This window comes from Podarcis melisellensis (genome assembly GCF_964234715.1).
Source record: "Podarcis melisellensis genome assembly, chromosome: 6".
In the NCBI taxonomy this organism is placed as follows: Eukaryota; Metazoa; Chordata; class Lepidosauria; order Squamata; family Lacertidae; genus Podarcis; species Podarcis melisellensis.
The window spans coordinates 94,165,969-94,189,490 of record NC_138538.1 but is presented as its reverse complement, the minus strand read 5'-3'; the positions used below and the strand labels follow the sequence as shown (position 1 = coordinate 94,189,490).

At 44.8% G+C, this 23,522-nt stretch overlaps 1 protein-coding gene across 15 annotated transcripts in view; it reads left to right on the top strand.

Moving 5' to 3' along the window:
• The window catches only part of RASAL2 (RAS protein activator like 2), a 227,051-nt gene that overhangs the window by 177,734 nt on the left and 25,795 nt on the right, over positions 1 to 23,522 (top strand). For 14 of the 15 annotated variants that reach the window (XR_014169349.1, XR_014169350.1, XM_081915024.1 and 11 more), the window contains 4 exons: positions 8,184 to 8,337; positions 13,448 to 13,546; positions 14,547 to 15,098; positions 17,534 to 17,678. Coding sequence is in view for 13 of the 15 variants with exons in the window: in XM_081915024.1 (XP_081771150.1) it covers positions 8,184 to 8,337; positions 13,448 to 13,546; positions 14,547 to 15,098; positions 17,534 to 17,678 (950 nt within the window). In the remaining 2 variants the exon portion in view is untranslated. Of the gene's footprint in view, positions 1 to 905; positions 965 to 8,183; positions 8,338 to 13,447; positions 13,547 to 14,546; positions 15,099 to 17,533; positions 17,679 to 23,522 lie in introns of those variants that run through there. The other variant, XM_081915019.1, reaches the window with a different exon arrangement.

Below are 23,522 nucleotides of genomic sequence, written 5' to 3'. Positions count from 1 at the left end.
GTGTCAAACTGTCATTGGAATGTGTTTGTGATGATGTGGAGACAATCCTTTGCAGTGATGGCTGATTTGTATAGGAAGCCATTAATTGTGAGACAGCTCTTAGTGTCCGTTGCCATATGAGTGTGTAGCTTATGGGTGTAGAAAGCATCCATTTAAAATATTCGTGGTTTAGATTTAAAGCATATGTCATGCAAGACTCCGCTTCCGTCTTGACCAGATGAACCTGTTCACATCATGGCGGATCTGAAACCTTAGAAAACAATATTCAGAAATAGTGGTGTTTGCCTAGGAAGCTGAGCAGATTTTAGTGGAGGATTCGGCCTGCATGGGGGGTATGATAAATGCCCCCCCCCATGGGAGAAGGAATCATATGTGAGGCAAGATGGATAGGGCTTTTCTGATGTGCCGTTCTTCTGCCACTCAAATGCTGATGTGATGATTCCTCCCTGGATGTCGGTGTCTGGTTAACTTGCCGAAAGGGAGGGCAGGGACTCCTCCTCTCCCCTGAAAGGTCACCTTTGCTGTGTTTGCAGAGAGTGCTCCCTGAGCTCTGCTGACTGCTGCTTCTCCCTGCTGTCTTCCACCTCTAATCTCCTTATAGATGCAGCACCATGGCAACAGGCCCAGGGCTGAGTGAGCTGGGCACATACCAGGAACCTTGTTTGTGTCACCTGAGGGACAGGATGCGGAGTGCGGAAGATGAAGAGGAGAAGAGGGATGCCTTAGCCTGCCTGGGCAGACTGGTTTTCCTCCTGGCTCTTCTCAGAGGCGCACCTGTGAAACTTTAGAACAGAGCCATCGGCATCTTGCCCGCTTCTGGATTGAGCCCTCGCTGCCTCTGCAAGGAGGAATTCCTCTTCTGTGGTGTAGTCAAAGAGGAGGAGGAGAGGTGTGGGGGTACCAAGGCACATGGCACCGCTATGATTTGGGGCTGCACCGTCAGATGGCTATACAATTGCTTCATGTAGGTGTGCTGGATTTATCAGAATTAGTGAGTTATTTGTATGTGGGAATTTAGCAATACAGCTAACGGTTATAGAAAAATGTACTCTATTGCTTATTGCTTTGGCTATTCCCCAGTATATCCCTCTGGTGTAAACCTGAGTTTGGAATAGATGTGATCCTTGGGCCTTCAGTCTCAACTATTTGCTATCCTTTGCGGGGGGCAGGGCAGGGAGTCTGGCGACTGGGCAGAAAAGGGGTGCCTTGGCAGGCTGGAGATAGTCAAATGAGAGGATTTTGTTAGATTTGATTTTTAAATTTAATACTTTTGATGCACTTTGCCTGTTCGCAGCTGGTGGTGAAATCTACATGGTTGATGTTTTAGGTTTCATTGGTACCTGTGCAAGGTTGTCATCTTGCATCTAAAAACCTTTTGTTGTTTCCTTGCAAAGACACCTCAGGCTGAATCCCCCCCCCCCGTTGCTCTGCATCCCAGCATCTATTGTTACTATATTTTGTGTAACTTGAAATGTCAGCATTTTTCCTTTTTAAGGATTTCTAAATCAGAGTTCTCTATCCCAGGCAGGAATGAAGCAAAGCAAATTCTCCCAGCTGCTTGTGGGCTTTTTCTTAAACACGGACTTGGGCAGCAACCGTGTAACATTCAAGCCTGGGGGGGGGAGAGAAATGCTGCTCTCATCCCCCCCCCCCTGCTTTTTTAAAACTGATCTTGCTCCTGTGCCTTCTGAGTGCTTGACACTTGGAAATTAAGCAAGTAATTTTACCTGAAAGGAATAATAATAATAATAGGAATTGCTGTTCAAAGGCATAGGAACAGTGCCAGTAAGAATTGCCAAACCTGCAAGGTAGGAACGGTGGGTTTCAAACGGTTTCTTTATTTGTATTTATGTTTAAGAATTTAAAATTGACAGATATAATTTACAGGATCCCTACAAAAGGACATTGTTTAAGTAAGAGACAATGGAAGTTAAAAACTACAGCTGTTACGCAACAAATCTCAAATGCAGAGAATTAATCCCAGAGAATAATTTTTAATCTCAGAGTAAAGGGGAAATCATCAAGAAACTATTCTGCTTCTGTTTAAATGTCAGATGAGAGCATGAGGACAGTTGAAATGTGATTTATTTGTAAGCGGGGGCTTTAGGTTTGCTGGAGTGATAACTATCCGGAAGAAGGAGGCGTGTGGCACCCTAAAAACTTTGGAATTTTTATGTAAGGGAGCAGTCAGAAACAGAGTATACTACCCAAGGTGTGAAATGGCACTCTCCATTCTATTTGTTGTTGTGTTAAAGATAATTAATACCATGCCCTTCTCTTGCTATGGGCAGTTTACCAGAAATGAAAAATATTTTTTCAATGGGGACTCTGCCCTAGCTCACTCTGCACGTCAACCCCCTTGCCACTTCCCCAAATTAACCACCTAGACCTTCACCTCCCCAACAAAGAACTACAGTACCTCGGGTTAAGTACTTAATTCGTTCCGGAGGTCCGTTCTTAACCTGAAACTGTTCTTAACCTGAAATACAACTTTAGCTAACGACGCTTCGCGCTGCCGCCGTACCACCACCACACAATTTCTGTTCTCATCCTGAAGCAAAGTTCTTAACCCGAGGTACTATTTCTGGGTTAGTGGAGTTAACTCCCCTCTCACCTTTCTGAAGCCACTTCTTTTTTTCTATTCTGCATCCCCACGTGGCACCCGTTTCCATCTTCAACCCATGCCTATACCTCCTTCCCCTCCTTTTATGTGCCCCTCTGCATCTGCCGATGTTTTAAACCACTGCTTTCTGCCTCTCCGTGTCCCTGTCCTCTCGCTCCCATGCCACAGCCACTGCTGCTGTGCAACCTGCCACCTCTTTAGCTCCCCCCCCACACACCTTATTTTTATTATAGAGAAGGAAAGCATTGAAATTCTGCAGGGAAATGTCGAAATCCTTCCCTTAAATGAAACCAGAATAGCGTGCATTTTATTTTCTGTGCATGCCCTCCCCTCCCAAATTAGGCACATCTCAGCTTCACTGGGGACGTTCTTCAGCATCTTTGTCAAGTCACCGCAGGGCAGGCTGCCTTTACTTCTGTTTTCCAAGTGCATACAGAGGATAAAGCAACAGAACCAGTTGGGCTCCTAGGATATTTGCATAGGCTTCTGAATATTTGCAAAGTGCCATCTCTGATAAGATTTCTTTCTTTCTAGGAAGCTGTCTTCTATCAAATGGGACTTTATGGCCATCTAGCCCTATTTGTACAACTCTTTGTCTTACCCTGACAGACAGCAGATCCCCAGGGTCTCGGGGTCTTCCCCTTCACCTACTGCCTAATCCTTTTGAAAAGAAGGTGCCTGCGGTTGACCCCCCCCCCCGAGTCCTTCTGCATGCAGATTGTGTGCTTTGCCAAGCCAGCCAGCTAGGATTCCTCATTCATAATGGAATCCGCTGGTTTGAGCAAAGCTTTTTGTATCTTGGCTTGCTTCAATTGATGGAGTCGGGGTTAATGCACAGGGCTGGGATGTGGAATAGTCTTTGCATAAGATGAGGCCTGTTGTACAGAAAAGAAACTGCATCCCAACAAGCTAAAAGATGCCTTGAAAGTTGATTGGGATCCCCCCAAAAAATTAGCTATTACAAGCTAGTATGAATAAATTTGGTCTACGAACCAATTTTATATAAAACCTAATGACAATTGAAAACAGACCTACAAAAGAACTGAAATAGAAAGAGTTTAGAAACAATAAAACTTTAGAAACAATAAAACAAATTTGCTATACAGTATACGAATCCAAAATAATACCACCAATTAGGATTAGTAATAATACTTATCAAGCCAGACAGAAGAGACTAAGGATGTACCATAATGTTTGATGGCACATTAGCTGAACTAATTGGCAATACTTGCTCCATTTGAAAGGGCTTTGAGAGCCCACTTAGGCTGAACAATGCCTTCTTCCATTCATGTATGGCACTCAAAGGCTAAACCCCAGTCGGTGGTGTTGCTTTTTGATTTGTATATATAAAAATTGCTTTGATGCCAAAAAGTTTTATGTACATAGTACAGAGAACATTGAGGAAGACCAAGGTTGAAACACTTTGTAGGTTCTGTTACACTTACTGAGTCATAACTAGTTCACATTGCTGATATTTGGTTTTGCTTCTGAAATAAGTAGGTGCATGTTGTCTGTTTTTAACTGTTATTAGATTAAATACATTTTTCCATATGCACCAAATTTATGTTATTTTCTAATAGTTAATGTTTATGATACTCATCAAGTCCTAATGAAGATTTTCATGCTTTTCATTTTATGCAGGTGTGTGTGTGTGTGTGTGTGTCAGAGAAATGTCTTACACAGGTTCTGTGAACATGCCAACTTTGGAACTTTGGCTTGGCAATGAAGAGCGAGCTGCAGGATTCCTCCTTGGCTGCCCTTCCCCTTTCCTGGATGGCAGCTTTCCCACTGCTAGCACTATTCCTCTTTATTTACTACATTTGTACCCCACCGTTTCCCCAAGGAGTTCAGGGTCATGTACATTACCTCTTTCCCTCTGCCCAAATGCTAAACCTTGCATCATCCCTTTAGGCTGAGCAGGGCCGTCTTAAGCATATCTGGTGCTGTGGTGCAAAGCCCCCCCCCCCATTTCCCAGAGTTGTCAACATTTTTTAGGGGGGGGGCTCCAACAGCGGGATCATGGTGTGGGGCTGGGCAGCCGGGCACAATGGGGGTGGCATGGGAGGCAGGCGGGGGTGTCTTGTCCAGGCAAAGCGAGCTGGGCCGTCTCGGTCGCCGCAGCAGAGAAGCGCACTCACTCAGCACAGTCCCACCGTCCTTGCTTGGGGAGGAAGGGGGGAGGAGAGAGCGTGACTGGGAGGGGATCGGGCAGGGGAAGGAAACGCGGTTCGTGTGAAGGAGTGCAGGAGTGGTGAGGCAGCGGGAGGAGGCAGGATCCGTGCAAGGCAGTGGAGAAGCAGGGGAAGGAGGGAGAGGCACTGGGGGCAGCAGTTGCAGCGTGTAGCCTCGAGCGTGGGGATCTTTCGAGGTAGGGTGGATGGGGGAGCGGTGGTAGAGTCACGTGCATTATGCACAGAGCTTGGGGATGCAAGCACACACCATGCGGCCGAGGAGGTGGTGTGTCGCAGAGCCAGTGGAGAGAGCTGTGGGAAAGCATCCGGAGCCTTCCCGCCTCTGACAGACGCTGGAGGTGCGCAGGCACCAAGTCCCAGCTCCACCTCGCTTACCTGCCCACTCTCCCCTTCCCGGACTCTCCGCCTGGTGCCCTCCACTGCTTGGCACCCTGGCTCGCCTCGCCACTATGCCCAATGGTAAAGCCGTCCCTGAGGCCGAGTGAGAGAGAGTTGCCCCAAGATCACCTAGTTTGCTTCATGACTGACTAAGTCATTTGTACCACTCCACGACAGTGAGTTAACCCTGGTTAGGAGGAAACCCTCAGCTTGAACCATAATTAATGTCAATGCTGCTTTAACACTCAACCATGACTAATACCAAATGCAGGGAGGAAAGCCAAGCAAAGTATTGGCCAGAGAGAGGAGTTAGCAATGAGAAATAGTAAGCTTCTATATAATTAAGGCATTCGCTGCTCAGATCAGTGGGACTATTATCTTACATCAGATGTAGTAGGGATTAGGAAAGAGTCCTGCAGGCCACTGCTTGGGTGGAGACCCACCCAGCTTTACATATATGTTCTTTCTGTCACATGTGAACACATGGGTTTGGAAATGGGATTAATGGGTAGGTTGCTGGCTGCATCTTGATTTTAGTTTGTTTTAGAGTGATTCCTGTTCTGATTGTCATGCATTTTACTGTGCACTGGTTTTATTACTTCTGTTGTACAGTGGTACCTCGGGTTAAGAACTTAATTCATTCCAGAGGTCTGCTCTTAACCTGAACTAGTTCTTAACCTGAAATACCAGTTTAGCTAATGGCGTTTCCCACTTCCGCCGCACCACCACTGCACAATTTCTGTTCTCATCCTGAAGCAAAGTTCTTAACCCAAGGTACTATTTCTGGGTTAGCAGAGTCTGTAACCTGAAGCGTCTGTAACCTGAGGTACCACTGTATTTGAATACATACACATACCCTACATATTTTGGGAAATGGTTTGTTGGTTGGTTCTCTGTGCAATCAGACCCCTCTTGAGATACTGTCACCAAACTAGGAATGAAGGTTACTGAGACGAGGGCAACAATCTCCAACGTTTTGGATGCCAGGCGCCATTTTGATTCAATATGGTGAACTAAATCGCCTGTGTTTTTATTGTTGTTGGTTTTTTTTGCATAGGTTTGTCTGCCTCTTGAGACTTCATTGCCAAACTTGGCACGAGGACTCCCAAGGTGTGTTTGTGGAGGGTGTAGACTTCATCACCATTTGGATGCTGTGCACCATTTTGAATCGAATTGGTGGACCAAAGCGTCCCTTTGGCTTGCCTTCATCCGATTTTTGGTGTGACAGTTCCAAAATTCACAAATTACACTATCCAGTTAAAAATAACAATATTTTTTGTTTCTAAAAATTACTGGGCAGTGCCAGGCACTCCCTGGTGGTATACATATATATATATAAACTATGGTGATGATAACCAAGGAACAGACAAGAGTGGGTGGTAGTGAAAATCTGGATTGCTTACCGGGATGAAGGAAGTTAGTCTAAAAGAGACACGAGATCCAGGAGCCCGTCACAAACTACAAAGCTGCCAGCCCATCAGAAGCAATTGCAGAGAACCTCTTAAGGCTGGCTTCTGCTCTCAGTCCAAATGAACTTGCTATTGCTTTTTAACTGAAAGAGACATAACCCAATAGGTTGGGGCCCTGTTTTCTCTTGTCATGAAATGGTTTTAGATTTGACTTTGGTTATATATTTCAGTGGTTTAACAATTCTGTAGCTCAGGAAAACATACATGCTTAATTTTACTTGTATGCTGCCTTTCCATGGTTTAAGCCATGCTCAAGGCTGCTTACAACATGAAAAAATGCATAATAACACTATAACAAAAGTAGCTATAAACAATAAATAAAACATTAAATAATCCACAACTTAACTGAACAATTTCCACATAAAACACGATAAAATCTAAAATAAAGATACAAAAAAAACCCACCAGCAACAACCCCCCCCCCAGAAAAAACCAAAACAACACCTCATCCCCAACAGCCTTCGTTTTTGTAGCTGGAGTCAGTCCGGGCCCCGCCCTCCCAGCCTAGGTGGAAAAGGCCTGCAGCCAGGGAGCAGGTCTTGCAGAACTCATAGCCAAGATGGAAACACAATGTGTTAAATTTGCCCTTGGAAAGGGAAGAGCCAGAATGATGCTGTAGTTAAGGCAATAGTGTTGGGCTTGGGCCAGAGAGCTCTAGGTTCAAATGTCTGCCATTTTGCTAAGTCACGTTGAGCTAGTCATGAGCATTCGCTCATTTCTACCAGGCTGGTGTGCAACCCCAAGAAAGGATGAAGGGGGGCAGGGCGTTACTGCCCTGCACTCTTAGCAGGGGGGTCCAGAGCAGCTTTTTTCATTCCTTTATAGTAGGCACGTCCAACAGGTAGATCGTGATCTACCAGTAGGTCACTGGATGTCTGTGGTAGATCACTGGCTCCCCTAAAAAAAGCTCACCCCAAAATTTCCTCCTTCCTAAAATAAGATCAACAACTTTGACCTGAACTCCCCAAAAGGGGGTAGATCACTACCAGTTTTTAACTCTGTGAGTAGATCTCTTGGGAGTTGGCCATCCCTGCTTTATAGGATGTATAAATGAATTGGGGGCAGTTTAACATGTATCGTTTTCACATTATAGCTGAAATATATGCAGTTCCCTGGGAGATATGCTGAATCATATCAACAGCATTGTTACTAGCAGAATTCTCTGGGTCCTGTAAAAATAAGCAATGTTTGTTTGAGATGCTAGTATATATTATTTATTTTTGTTAGCATTATAAAGCCAGTTGCAGATCCCGAGTACTTAGCTGGTAGCTGGAGAAAGTGGGGTGTGTACATTTTATGGTTGTGTTGAGTTGTCTAGTTTTATTTTGCCAACAGGCCAAATATTTCTGAGTTTCTGGATCTGCCAAATCTTGTCTGGCATTTGTCAGGGGTATCTTATTTCTAAAACCAACAATTGGAGTGAGGCACCTTAAAAGCCGCTTTTGAGAAAACTTTGTTTTATGAACCGCCTTCTTTTTTTGTGTGGTGTCTTATTTCCACCCCCTTTTGGTCTTTGCACAGGTCTCGTGGTTTACCAAAGCTTAAAGAGTCCCGTTCTCATGAATCTTTGCTGAGTCCAGGCAGTGCTGTGGAGACATTAGATCTTGGGGCAGAAGAGAGAGTCTTCGTCAAGCCACTTCATAGCAGTATACTGGGACACGACTTCTGCTTTGAGGTAAAAAAGCAAAGAAAAAAGCAAATGTATTCCTTTGTTTCTGGGGGGGGGGAATAAGAGTAAGAAAGGGGGAGGAACAATTGATTGCTTAACCGACTTGGTTTGGTTGCTTATCTCACTCCTTGTAATTTCATAATTGGATGAGGAAATTGGTGCCTGCTTGGGATTTACCGTGGGAAGGGCGTGGACTATCTGATCATCAGATGACTCTCAAGTTCTTGGAGCTACTGCCTTCAATCCTTCAACAGAAAGAAATATTTTCAGTTGCGGGGCTGTGTAAGAGTGGGAACTTAGAAAGGCGTTACCACTTCCTGGGCCATTTTGAGCATTGCCCCACAGTTGAGCAATCTTTTCACCTGCGAGGACTGAATTAGTATTATAGTTCCAGATCAGGAACTATTTTGCATGTTTTGGCTGTATGGGTCATGGTTAAAGGTAAAGGGACCCCTGAGCATTAGGTCCAGTCATGACCGACTCTGGGGTTGTGGCTCTCATCTCGCTTTATTGACCGAGGGAGCCGGCGTACAGCTTCCGGGTCATGTGGCCAGCATGTCTAAGCTGCTTCTGGAGAACCAGAGCAGCGCACGGAAACACTGTTTACCTTCCCACCGGAGCGGTACCTATTAATCTACTTGCACTTTGACGTGCTTTCGAACTGCTAGGTTGGCAGGAGCAGGGACCAAGCAACGGGAGCTCACCCCGTCACAGGGATTCAAACCGCTGACCTTCTGATCGGCAAGTCCTAGGCTCTGTGGTTTAACCCATAGCGCCATCTGCATCCCATGATTAGTAAGGGGCAAATTGTGCTTGGGGTAGTCCTGCTTTCCACTTGCTTTTTGCAATATTTCCTGGTGAGTGTCCTGAGAAATGGGAGGCATGTACAGTATGTGTGGCGGAGTAGATCAGAGCAGCTGATAACAAGCAGCCTTGGCTAGCCATTGTCCCCGTTTTCTTGACTCAAACTTACTTAGAGACAGGGCAATTCTGGCAGTGCCACTTCCTTCCTTCCTTCCTTCCTTCCTTCCTTCCTTCCTTCCTTCCTTCCTTCCTTCCTTCCTTCCTTCCTTCCTTCTCCACCCCCTCCTGTGTGTCACTTTCTCCCCTTCTCTTTCCGGCACCCAGAAGGTGGCAACCCTAACCCAGATACACTCTAGAAACTAAAAAGAAGGGAGGAGAGACGTGGCCCCTGCCACAACTCCACCTTTTCCACCAGCACTTAGTTTGGAAGAAGGGAAGGAGGGTGAAGAGACAGCTTCTGACAGAAGCCCAGGACCAAATTTGCAATGATTCGGCCTTTGTCCTGTAGTGAGATATTTTGAACTGGCATATTTTTATATTTAGAGTTGCCATACGTCAGGCATAGGCAAACTCAGCCCTCCAGATGTTTTGGGACTACAATTCCCATCATCCCTCGCCACTGGTCCTGTTAGCTAGGGATGATGGGAGTTGGAGTCCCAAAACATCTGGAGGGCCGAGTTTGCCTATGCCTGCCATATGACCAGAATTTCTCAGACGTTGCTGGGATCCGGCTGTCAGAACCAGTGTCCAGGTGAAAATCAGTGGAATATCTGGGGAAATCCAGCCATATGACTGCTCAAGCCGCGTCGGAGGGGATGCGGGCGGCGGCGGCAGCGGCTCCATGACCTCTTTGGTCCTGCCTGGGCCTTCCCCAGCAGCAGCGGCGGCCCCCAACAGCTGCTCAAGCCGCGACGGATGGGAAGGCCCAGGCAGGACTGGAGATGCGCAGATCAACGAGCCTCCCTGTCTGGGCCCGATCCCAGGCGCGACCTTGCCGGTAGCTGAGGGCCTGAGAGGGAGAGGCGGCTCATTGCCTGGAGTCACACACCCCCCAACACCACCAAGCAGGAGCCTTGCACAAACAGAGTCGCAGCAAACTGCGTGGCCAGAGTGGGCACTGGAAAGAAGTGGGGCAACAACGGGAGAAAAAACTTCCGTTTGGCTTCCACCTCAAGGGTAGGTCTGTCCGGGAAGGCCATTTTCAAAAGATGGCCTTCCCTATTTATATTCCAATTTCCGCCCAGTTTATACTCCATCTCGTTACAATTTGCCTACTCAAATCTGAATATTTTGGTAAATGCCCGGGTGTGTTCTGCAGACACATTTCATCTATTTGATAATATATGTTTATAATATTACATTGATCACATTTCTATCCCACCTGCCCTCCAAGGAGATCAGGGGGATGTTACACAAGGGTGTTCCCCGCTTCCCATTATAGCCTCACAACAACCCCTTGAGGTAGGTTAGACTGAGAGACATACCTATGCCATACCATACCTATGCCATACCTTTCAGATCCAAACAGGACCTGCATACTTACAAATCACATAAAGCAAAGATTTGGTGGAAATTTGTAAAAACCAGTTAATCAGAATAAATAACTAAAACAGCAGCAGTCTGAACTAATACAAATTGACTTGATTGGGGCGGGGGACAACTTGGAGGAACGTATTTAGCTTCCAAAGTGTTCCTAAAGCAGTAGCCGGCCAGTCTCTATAGTCCATTCCACCATTGTGCAACTCCCACAAAAAGTCCATGTCTCACATAGGAATAATAATAATAATAATAATAATTTATTATTTATACCCCGCTCATCTGGCTGGGTTTCCCCAGCCACTCAGGGCGGCTTCCAACAAAACACTAAAATATAATAACCTATTAAACATTAAAAGCTTCCCTAAACAGGGCTGCCTTCAGATGTCTTCTAAAAAGTTATTTTTCTCTTTGACATCTGGTGGGAGGGCATTCCACAGGGCGGGTGCCACTACCAAGAAGGCCCTCTGCCTGGTTCCCTGTAACTTGGCTTCTCGTAGCGAGGGAACCGCCAGAAGGCCCTCGGCGCTGGACCTCAGTGTCCGGGCAGAACAATGGAGATGGAGACGCTCCTTCAGATATACTGGACTGAGGCCATTTAGGGTCAGCACCAACACTTTGAATTGTGCTCAGAAACGTACTGGGAGTCAGTGTAGGTCTTTCAAGACCGGTGTTATATGGTCTCAGCGGCCGCTCCCAGTCTAGCTACTTAGGGAGAAAGTTCCTGCAGCAAGACTGCCTTAGAATGATAATCTTAAAAGGCAGTAAAGATAAAAATTGATAATGCTGGAAGGAGGTCTATGAAAAATCTGGTAGGTGGGCCTCTCTAGCATCGAAAAGCTAGGGAATTTGGCTTTCCCCCCGCACCCTCGTTCCTGCTTGATCCTTTTGTGATTCAGTAATTCTGTAAATTACTGTCTGTTACTATTCCAGTGCATAATGTATGTTACATTTAAAGAGACAGCATTATTTCAAGCACCCATAAGCTATTGAGAAGTCCATAGGGTTGTCTTTCTCTGAGTTGCAATGAATGGATTTAGAAGTGCTGTATTAACCTGGCATAACGTCATCTGTGCAAACGTTGGAACATAATGATAATCTTTTGTCAGGCAAAGTGATTCAGTACATTATATACTGGCATAGTGTTAGCCTTCTGTGTGCAAGTGTGTGCATGTGCAGTCCCATAGACATAAATTAAGATAATGTAATGTAAAAACTTGTGCACAAACGTTGGTCTGTTCTTGCTTCTCTTTCTGGTTGTCCTGGCAACTTTGTTTTGTTGGCGGAAACTCTCAAGAATTATTACAACATACTTTGCATTGGTATCTCATTAGAGGGGAACATGTTTTCGTTTGCTTCAGGCTTTGATTTAATGTAAATACCTATGAGAAACCTGGGTTTGTCTGCTGAGTGAAGTAATTCTTGCAGAAAGAGCCAGCAGTCCTGCAGACGTCTCTACTTGTATAGCAGTTCGGTTAGCATGGGCACTTTGCTTTGCTCCTTTAATATGGTACAGTACTTCAAACTAATTTCAGAGCAACTAGGATCATAAACGATGCTCCCCTATTACACAATAAGGAAACCATCATGGTCCAAAATAATTACTTGGCCATTTTTACTTTTTGTTTTATTTATTTCATTTAGCAACTTTTTACACAAAGTGATATTGGCAGCTGATGTAGTAAAATAGCACCCAATGCATAAAAACAAATTCTTAAAATTACAAAAAAAAAAAGAACCTACACCATGGCGGGAACAGTACTCAAGTAACAAACTTGCAGTTTTGTGTGATATATTTGAGCAGAACGGGTAATCCAACCCTGAGCTTTTCTTTTTCCCTTTCCAACTTGTTTGTTTTCTTTTCTGTTGTTTTCCTTGTGTTGTTTTAACCCTATTTTAACTTTAATTTCTGTCATTTAGTTGCTTCCTTGTCATTTAATAATCCAATCAGATGTCTAGTACAAAACTTGGCAACCTGGGAATATCAGCATTCTGTGTTTGTTTGTTTTTTGAAATCATGTTTCTAGTTGTTTCTCTTTTGGAGAGAAGTTTAGAGGGACCTTGTCTTGTGAATTGGATGGGGGGGGGGCGGGAGACTGCACCCAGTTTACCATATTTCAGGTGTGAACACTTCTCCCTCCTGATCTCCATGCACTCCTTTGATCCCCCTACATTTCAAATCCATTTTTTCTGAAAGCTTAATATGTGAAGGTGAATTAGATAGATAGATAATACTTTATTCGGCTATAAGCCCACAAGGTAAAACAAATCAATAGATAAAAATAGCATTTAACATTCTAAAATATCAACTAAAATATTTCAACGCATAATCTCCATCACACTACTTACAATCACTAGATGTACCGTATTATGGCCTTGAAGATAAGGATGGTGCATAGAGTTTACTAGATTTTTAGTAGTCATGCAGCATTCCATGAAGTCTTTTATATGAAAGAACTGAAATCAGGAATCTGGCAACCTGTAATGTTCTATAAGAGTCAATGTCCTGGAGTAGATAAGCTAGATGTAATTCAGGTGGTTTAGCAACAATTTCCAGAATGATTGAACTCGAATTAAATAATGAGTACATTTCTGTATGTGCATACATGTGTGTTTATACATGTGCATGCTTCCTCTGCTTTCTTAATTTAGTATTGGCAAGTATTCTAGAATTGTTTGTTGTAGGATATTCAAGATTTTCATGCCCTTCCTTATTTTACATAAGTTGCAATTATGAGTTTAGCTGGTTTTAATTTATTTTTTTTAATTGTTTTAGGTAACTTATTCCTGCGGCAGTAAATGTTTCAGCTGCTCCTCAGCGGGAGAAAGAGACAAGTGGATGGAAAACCTGCGGAGGGCAATTCAACCAAACAAGGTATAAGGGAAATCCAGTGGTTTAATGCACCCGGGGTAATTTATTTCTGGGCCAAGTGATAGATCTATCCCATTCTTCCCCAAACAAGCACACCCATTTAATTAAGTTGATGGCAGCAATGCCATCAATGCCCCAGAGGAAAACTCTTCAATAACACAAAATGATACTCGATTCCACTTTGCACAAAGGTCTAATAGATACACATGGTCTTCTGTCACCCTCATTAAGGCTTCTGTTTTCCAGGAGACTTGTCACGGTTTGTCTTATTGAAAAAGTGCCTGTGAGCTCTTTCTTTAGCAAAGTGGCCAACAGACAGAGGCTAAGAATTTTGAATTTTGGTGTTTGCATTAAAAATAGAATGTATCCACTGACAGAATCTGTCATCGGTTGCTAGATTGCTGGCCCTTCTTTCCAATCCCTCTTTTACAAGATGAATAATGGTACTATCCACTATAGAGATCCATTTAAATCTGGCTTCCAGTGAGGGCTTGTGAGATAAACGGCCTTATTTGTTTCTGTCAAATTTCTTCTTGAGCTGCAGTGCTACCAGTTTCTCTTGGATATAAGTTCAAGCTCCCAATTATGCTTTATTAAGTCCCAAACAGCTTGAGTCCAGAACACTGTAGAAAAAAAGCATCCTCTCCCATAAAATTATTCATAGTGGGTTCTTCTGGAGGGCTATTTTTTTGATGCAGGTGTTTTTAGTACTGTACCCTCCCTAGAGTGATAAAGGCTACAAACACCCGGACCATTCGCCATGCCGGCTGGCTGATCGCCATTGTAGCCCAGAGCATGGTTGATTAATTGTTTTATCTTATATGTCTTTAGTGTTTTATGCAAACTTGAGAACAGTTTCTCTCCTTCACAGCATTTTGATATAAAACCAGTGATAATAAAAGTTAAGAGCAGCGTAGAACAAGAAGTCATCCACACGTTAGGGTATTTGACCCTTGCAATGAGGCTGGCCTCAGGTAAACTAAATAAGCCTTTTTCTCTCCAGGACAACTGCCGGCGAGCCGAAAACGTGCTCCGCCTTTGGATCATCGAGGCAAAAGACCTGGCCCCCAAGAAGAGGTACTTTTGTGAGTTGTGTGTGGACGATACCTTATTTGCCCGCACAACCAGCAAAATGAAAAATGATAATATCTTCTGGGGAGAGCACTTTGAGTTCTCTGGCCTTCCACCTGCCCATAGCATCACCGTCCACATCTATAAAGATGTCGAAAAGAAAAAGAAGAAGGACAAGAACAACTATGTGGGTCTGGTCAACATCCCCATAGCTGCTGTGACTGGTCGGCAATTTGTGGAGAAGTGGTATCCCATCAGCACTCCCACGCCCAATAAAGGGAAGACAGGTCCATCCATACGGATAAAATGCCGTTATCAGACAATTACCATCCTTCCAATGGAGCAGTACAAAGAGTTTGCAGAATTTGTGACCAACAACTACACAATGTTATGCTCTGTTCTGGAGCCAGTCATCAGTGTCCGGAACAAAGAGGAGATGGCCTGTGCTTTAGTGCACATTCTTCAGAGCACTGGCAGAGCCAAGGTAAGAACATGCAAAGCTCTTGCCCCCTGCATCATTTTTAGTGCTATTGAAAGGTGGTGGCAGATTGGGTTCTGCCAAGTAATTAAACTGATTCTTTGTTGTTATGATCCTGAGAGCAAAATTTGTCTCTACCTATAGATGTCTTGAAACGGAGCATAACGCAAAGACAGTGGTCAGTGTTTTAAAGTATAATTAAGGCTGTTGTCCTATACGTACTTTCCTGGGAATAAAGCCTATTGAACTCAAGAAGTCTGACTTCTAGACACATATTGGATTGTGCAGCAAAAGTATTATTTTAAAAAGAGAGGGTCTATATACAAAGACATCTACTGCTTTAAAAATAAACACACTGACATTAAAAATGTGTGTTTTGCACTTTATATCCCTCCTTCCTGCATGGGACTTAAGGTGAAATGTGTGGGTCTGCCCCATTCAGGCACTACAGTGAAGTTGCTGTATTACATACTTTTTCAAACCAGGCACCAGAAACATAGCGCAGGAGTCACCTAATGCGTCCCATCAATAAAAGCTCTGCGCAAGGACGTCTGAACATTCAACATAGTGAAGCATTGAATTCCTCCTGTATACCCAGTCTTTACTATTTGAGCATTCTATCAATCGAACTCGTTTTTCTTCCGTCTGACCAATCAGTGTGAGAGTTACAGGAACTATTTGCTGAACCACCATGATTCATAGCTATCATTTCTTCCATAATATTCCCCCGAAGTGATGAAGAAAAGTGACCTCAGATTTCTTTGGTACAAACTGTACACTGGGTATATCAGCATATTGTTGCTCTGCCTTCTTAACATTGTTACACTGCAGAATGATTAGAATTCAGATTTTAAAGACTCAAGTTTAAGAAGAGAAAGAACGTATGAGGATTTTATGATTTAATTGTTAACTGTACTCTTCCTCTCTCTGCATTCCACTGAGCACCAATAATTGTTAATAACATGGATAAAGCAAAGTAAATTTTTGTTCATATTACTAAAGTTACCAAAAATTATATTAAGCTCCCTAGTATAAAGTGACATCCTTGAATATATTTAGCAATTGAAAATATGCTTTGCATTAAATCTTAGGCCAAACTGCAGCATCCCCTCAAAGTCAGAGGTGACTCGATTTTACTGGATGTTTAAGAGGCCTCCATTGCATTATTGTTGGGCTCTGGCAAGATGTTATAAGCAAATATGTCTCCCCAGACCCAGGGAGATGTATAGATCTAATCCTGAAGGCTAATCAATGCTTTCTTTGAGATAACTGGCATGTTAAGCTCCCAGAAAAGTCAAGACTTTTACAATGATGCTTCCCATTCCCCAGGACATGGTCTTGAAGATACATGATGTTGCAACCTTGCTGAAGCTAAGCAGGTCTGAGACCAGTTAATGGCCTGGTTTGCATGTCACGTTAAACCATATTTTTTATGGCTTAAACTAAAACCTGTAGTTGTTGCTGGTGCACACTGCTGAACAGTTCTTGCTCTATTCCTCCCCTAATCCTCCTCCTACTGTACTACCAGGATACAAGCCGAAGTATCGCTTGTTGTGATGTCTGAACCCAGACTTGTGGTTTGTTTGTCTAGAAACTGACCATTTCCTCTTGAAATGAAAGGCAGTAGATAAGTTATTTTAATGAAAATAATACTGCGTGTGGTTTGTTTGCATAGAAGCAGCAAACCATGTGCTTGTGTACACATATCACAGCATGCCAGACAGGCATGGCATGAGAAGGAGAGGAATGAAAGGAACATCTGGGAGCCTTAAAGTAGTTTTGTACGCTGCACGCTCACAGTCTCCTAATTGGTGTTTAACTCTGGTTTATTGCGACATGTAAACTGGGCCAGGGCCTGGATGGGAGGCTGCCTGAGTATTCCATATGCAAAGCCTTGTATTCCAAGATGAATTAAAGGCAGGATATGCATTTAAAGAAGTAAAGAGAGAGAGAAGAGAGCTTGATAAAACAATATCTGAGTATTCCTCTGGCCTTTGGGGAGCAGCGAGTGACATGTCAGGGTTGTGCTCTGGCCTTGTCGCTCAGGCTTTAGAAACCTTGGAACACTCTCTCACCCATTGCCTTGGCTTTTCACCCGGCTGCAGCCCTTTCTCTGAGATCTGAACCTGGCAACCATTTTCCAGTGTGGCCCTGGGTAACCGTTTACAGAAGGCACAGGATGGGAGGAATTGCTCCTCCTCCGTATTCCTCAGTGGTACTTACGTTTCTGACAAGCTTGCAGGCTCAACACACTGGCATTTTATGAACCTGTGGTGGGGAACCTCCAACCTATTGGCCTAATCAGCCCCCACTTCTCTTTCTTTCCCCACTGAATTTAGCAATTCTCTTATCCTTCTTATCTAGTCCATCCTACCCACCCCTGCTGCATATTTTACCTTGGGTTAAAACACCTTTCTGTTGTCCAATCGCTTCTCCTTCAGGACTTCTTGACTGACTTGGTGATGTCCGAGGTCGATCGTTGTGGGGAGCATGATGTGTTGATCTTCAGGGAGAATACACTTGCCACTAAAGCCATTGAAGAATACCTCAAGCTAGTGGGACAGAAGTATCTGCAAGATGCTCTCGGTAAAGGAAAAACAGCTTTTTCATTCTTGTTCTGACATGCTTTCGCAGAAATAGGGTCTTTGTTCATTCTGTGGGTTAAAATGTTTCTACTGTGGTGCCTCGGGTTACAAACACCTTGGGTTACAAACACTTTGGGTTACAGACTCCACTAACCTGGTAGTACCTCGGGTTAAGAACTTTGCCCCAGGATGAGAACAGAAATCGCCAGTGGCAGCCGTGGGATGCCCCATTTGTGAAAGTGGTACCTCAGGGACGCAGGTGGCGCTGTGGGTTAAACCACAGAGCCTAGGACATGCCAATCAGAAGGTCGGCGGTTCGAATCCCCACGACAGGGTGAGCTCCCATTGCTTGGTCCCTGCTCCTGCCAACCTAGCAGTTCGAAGGCATGTCAAAGTGCAAGTAGATAAATAGGTACCGCTCTGGTGGGAAGGTAAATGGTGTTTCTGTGCGCTGCTCTGGTTCGCCAGAAGCGGCTTAGTCATGCTGGCCACATGACCCAGAAGCTGTACGCCGGCTCCCTCAGCCAATAAAGCGAGATGAGCGCTGCAACCCCAGAGTCGGTCACGACTGGACCTAATGGTCAGGGGTCCCTTTACCTTTACCTTTACCTCATGTTAAGAATGGTTTCAGGTTAAGAACGGACCTCCAGAATGAATTAAGTTCGTTCCACTGTACCACTGTATTTGATTCAAATTTGGTTGTCGATGTTGACTGTGTGTGTGTGCGCGCGCACATGCATGCATCTGGTTATCATCTCCTTTGGTGTACCTATATTAGGAAACTTTCTGATGTTGATTAAGTGGCATGGGGGTGCCAATGTTCTCACAGTACTGCTTCAGTAACATCAGACTCCTCTAGTGAATGGAGCCCACCCACAGTGTGGTTCCCTTCCCACAGTTGCCTTCTTACAAAACCAGGACAACAGCTCCACCCATGTGGCATGAGGTAGCTGATACTACCAAAACAGCGTGGGAAGACACACAATGAAATAACTCCCAAGTTGTTAAAACCACACCTTAGAAGCAATCCAGAAGGCCTGACCTGGGGAATATTTCATACTCTTCAGAGTGAATCTGGGGTAGGAGGGAATTACAACTCTCCTTAAAATCAAACTTTTAAGGATCCAGACATATGGGACATTTGCTGAAATTAGGCAGACAATCATACTTCATTGTCCCTGCGCAGTTCCACACTGGGTATCTACGTATGTAAAGTTCCCCAGGATGAAACGGCACAGAAAACTATTCATTAACAAAATTTCAAGTACAGTGGTGCCTCGCAAGACGAAATTAATTCGTTCCGCAAGTCTTTTCGTCTTGCGAGTTTTTCGTCTTGCGAAGCACGATTTCCCATAGGAATGCATTGAAAATCAATCAATGCGTTCCTATGGAAACCACCTTCAGACCAGGTCCGGGGACAGTCTGTCCCCCAACCTCTTCTGAAGGCCGGCGGGGGGCAAAAGTCTTTGCTTCCCCCCAGCCTGCCTTCCCGGGACAGCGGAGACTTCTCCGCTGTCCCGGGGCGATCTTAAAATGCTGGCGGGTGGCAGTGAAACCTTCGCTGCCATCCCCCAGCATTTTAAAAGAGGTCCAGGACCTCTTCTGAAGGCTGGCGGGGGGCAAAAGTCTTTGTCCCCCCTGCCTGCCTTCCCGGGGGCTTTTAAATCGCCCCGGGACAGCGGAGAATTCCTCCGCTGTCCCAGGGCGATCTTAAAATGCTGGCGGGCGGCAGCGAAAGCTTCGCTGCCGTCCCCCAGCATTTTAAAAACCCCGGGACAGCGGAGGACTTCAAAAGCCGTCCGGGTCAGCGGATAAACGTGCTGCGTTTCTCCGCTTTCCCGGGAAGGCAGGCGGGGGGAGCAAAGACTTTTGCCCCCCGCCGGCCTTCAGAAGCGCTTCCCTGCTATCCCGGACTGCTTTTAAAATGCTGGCGGTGGGGAGCAAAGCCTTTCGGCCCCCGCCGGCCTTCCTGGACCTCTTCTGAAGGCCGGACGGGGGGGGAGGCTTTGCTCCCCACCGCTAGCATTTAAAAGAGGTCCCCGGAGATTTCCCTATGGGCTTTCTTCTTGCGAAGCAAGCTCATAGGGAAATTCGTTTTGCGAAGCGCCTCCAAAACGGAAAACCCTTTCGTCTAGCGGGTTTTTCATCTTGCTAAGCGTTCGTCTTGCGGGGCACCACTGTAAGTGCATCCCTTTTTTCTCCTACGTTACCAACTTTACTTACTGTGTATGTTTCTCATTGTGGTAATAATGAATTTCCAAGCAAATTAAAAATCTGTAATTCGTTTCAATCCAGGTTTTAGAGGCACAATCTGATGGGAATCTCTCCTGCACCAAACCCATTGAAATAAATGGGATTTGCACAACAGCTTGGTAGGGCGGGATTGGCGACTGTGGAAGAGCAAATAGCGCTCTCATCCAGCTCCCATTCATTCAAATGGAGATTGCATAAAATAGAATCCTGCTGGATTGCATCCTTTGGCTATAAGTCTTTAATGTCTAGTAATTATATGAAGTTATTTTAAAATTTTTAAAATTAGCAGTTTTTAATATGCGATTGGGACGCAGGTGGCGCTGTGGGTTAAAGCCTCAGTGCCTAGGACTTGCCGATCGAAAGGTCGGCGGTTCGAATCCCTGCGGCGGGGTGCGCTCCCGCTGCTCGGTCCCAGCACCTGCCAACCTAGCAGTTCGAAAGCACCTCCGGGTGCAAGTAGATAAATAGGGACCGCTTACTAGCGGGAAGGTAAACGGCGTTTCCGTGTGCAGCTCTGGCTCGCCAGAGCAGCGATGTCACACTGGCCATGTGACCCGGAAGTGTCTCCGGACAGCGCTGGCCCCTGGCCTCTTAAGTGAGATGGGCGCACAACCCCAGAGTCTGGCAAGACTGGCCCTTACGGGCAGGGGTACCTTTACCTTTAATATGCGATTCAAGATACCACTGGGAGAGATAAGATTTTAAATCATAGACATCAGCATCAAAAATGCTAATTAGGATTCTGCAGCTTTTCTTTTCCAAAAGCCAAGACTGCTTCCATTGTAATTCTTTCTAGAGTCCTTTTCACTTAGATCTCACAGTATAATAACAGTTTGATTAGTGTGTGTTTTAAGAGCACCTAATTTATCTTGACTATTGAAAATAAATCTTTAAGGCTGCCATCCTGTTTCCACTGACATGTGATGGGAGTTATTTTTGAATAAACATACATAGGATAGCACTATGTTAGTTTTAGGCGTTTTTACACTATAAACTGTTATGTGGTTCACTATATTTTCACAGGGGGGAAAGCATGTTTGCATTCATGGCCTTTTTTAACAAGCCTATTATAAGGCCATTAAAGAAAGTGAGGTATTAAAGTCAGAGTATTAAAGTCACATTGCTGGTGGCATAATAGTATCAATGATATCCTGAGTCGGACTGACAGGTTCCTTGAGGTTAGTCCAGTCTGAAAGGAGCTCTTGGAAACAGACTGACAGTAATCGTTCTATGGAAGATAGGCTTATCTAATGCGGACTCTCGAGTCCTGAGAATATTTTGTTTCCTCCATAAACACACACATACACAGTTTACATCCCTCATTGTCACAGAGAAATGTATTGGCAAGGTTGGCCAAACACACAGAACACAGGCTGGTGTAGAGCTGAATCTTCAGAGTTTAGGAGTCAACTCTTAGGGGCCAAGGTCCCTTGGCCCCCTATAAAATATTTGAGAGGGCCAGGCCCAACAAAGTTGATAGACATTGCCATTCAAATGGTGTTTGTGTGCCACATCATGTGATCAGTTATGTGGGGTGGGGCCTACCTGCCCCCCCCCCCAATATTTTATTAAAGTTGGCACCCTTGCTTCAGAGAATTGACTGGTGGTAAATCGTGCCACTGTCAGGTGCTTCCCAGTCCACGTTCCCCATTTTCCTCTTCCTCTGCAAACAGGCCTGTTTCCTTGTCCCGTCTCCAACATCTCTCACAAAACACCTGACAAAATATCCCAGTACCCTCACAAAACACCTGACTATAACATTCTCTATTTAATCCCAAAATGCGCATTCCATAGATGCTATGGGATGCAAACATACCCACTACCCTGAAGCTTTCCAAATGGCACTTCCAAGTGGAGACCTCACATACGGGGCATGTCAGCCTGTTAACAAATTGAATAGGTACTGCAGCATATTGAGGCTTGGGGACAGGGGGGGAAACCTATTGTGCCATGTGTCTTTTTTCCATTTCTCCTATACCATAGTTCATTATCTGCTGTGTTGAATCACCTGTGTTTTCCTTGAATGCTTCTTTTGAACGTTAACTGGATCTTTCTGTTAGTAGTTATTCCAGCAATGCTCCCAATTGCTCTATTTCATGCTCTCAGAATGTCCCCCTGTTTCTTTAGTTACCCAATTTCAGCTGCTGGTGGCAATGTGCTCTGTTGAGCATGTAAACGTTCATTTCTCTTGGCTGCTCGAAATGGGCTTGCTTGCGTTTCAAAAAATAGTTCAGGGTTGTTGTTTTTTACCCAGTTCAAAGATACCTGTGTAGAGAATTGCAGATGAAAACAACATTGGGCCCATGGGGGGTGTTTTTCGGTAGCTGCTGCAATGTGTCTGATTTCCAATGCTGCTTTCACCTCTCAGAAAAACCACCTTGAAGAAGTATTAGCCTCTCTAAAATAACGTAATGCGTGGGTTCAGTTTACAGAGATGGGACTGGGTCCAGAAAGAAAGCTGGGAAAGGTAAAAATAAAAGGGATCCAGTAAGGAATTAGGGACGCAGGTGGCTCTGTGGGTTAAAGCACAGAGCCTAGAACTTGCCGATCAGAAGGTCGGTGGTTTGAATCCCCGCGATGGGGTGAGCTCCCATTGCTCGGTCCCTGCTTCTGCCAACCTAGCAGTTCGAAAGCACGTCAAAGTGCAAGTAGATAAATAGGTACCACTCCGGCAGGAAGGTAAACGGCGTTTCCGTGTGCTGCTCTGGTTCGCCAGAATTGGCTCAGTCAGGCTGGCCACATGACCCGGAAGCTGTCTGCAGACAAACGCCAGCTCCCTTGGCCAGTAAAGCGAGATGAGCGCCACAACCCCAGAGTTGTCCGTGACTGGTCTTAATGGTCAGGGGTCCCTTTACCTTTACCTTTAAGGAATTAGGGATTACTGCCTGGGGCTCAGATGCGGTTGATGTAGCAGTAGCCTCCCTTTTCTTTTGAACTCTCAAAGCAAAGAATTTAGAATTCACTAAAAATCTGAAATACACACCCTTCAGATTAAATGTTCAAATGGTTACTTTGCTCAAATGTGTTCTGCAGAATATGCAATTTTCAGTTCATATTTTGTGAAGCTGTGTAGCAGTAGCCTTGGATCTTAAATAAAATAGAGAATCAGCACATGATTAAAGGCAGTTGAGATAACCTGTAAGGAGAGAAGAAGCCATTTTCTTCTTACCAAAATCTCCATGTATGCCCTTCTGTTCAGTAGAAACTGCAAGACTTACTCCTATTTTCTGTGCAACAGTGAGGTCCAGAAACTTGCTTAAGTTTTTGGGACTCCCAGAAGATTTTTGTACTACCCCTTAATGACAGAGCAGAGAGACTGTGCTGCCACAAGTCCCATTGGATCTCCACATTTACTACCATGCTCCAATGAGCAGCAGAGAACAGAATGCGATAAAGAGAGTGATTCTCAATTTTGGTAGGATAATCTGTGCCCAGGAGCTAACCTTGCGCACTAACAAAGTCCTACAACATTACAGTTGTCACTGAGTCATAAGAAGAAACTACTGGCCTTGCCCTGTTGCTTCTGCTAACTTCATTCCTGAAAGTATTGGCTTTCATGTTCATTATTCATCCTTAAAACTAATGGGCTAGT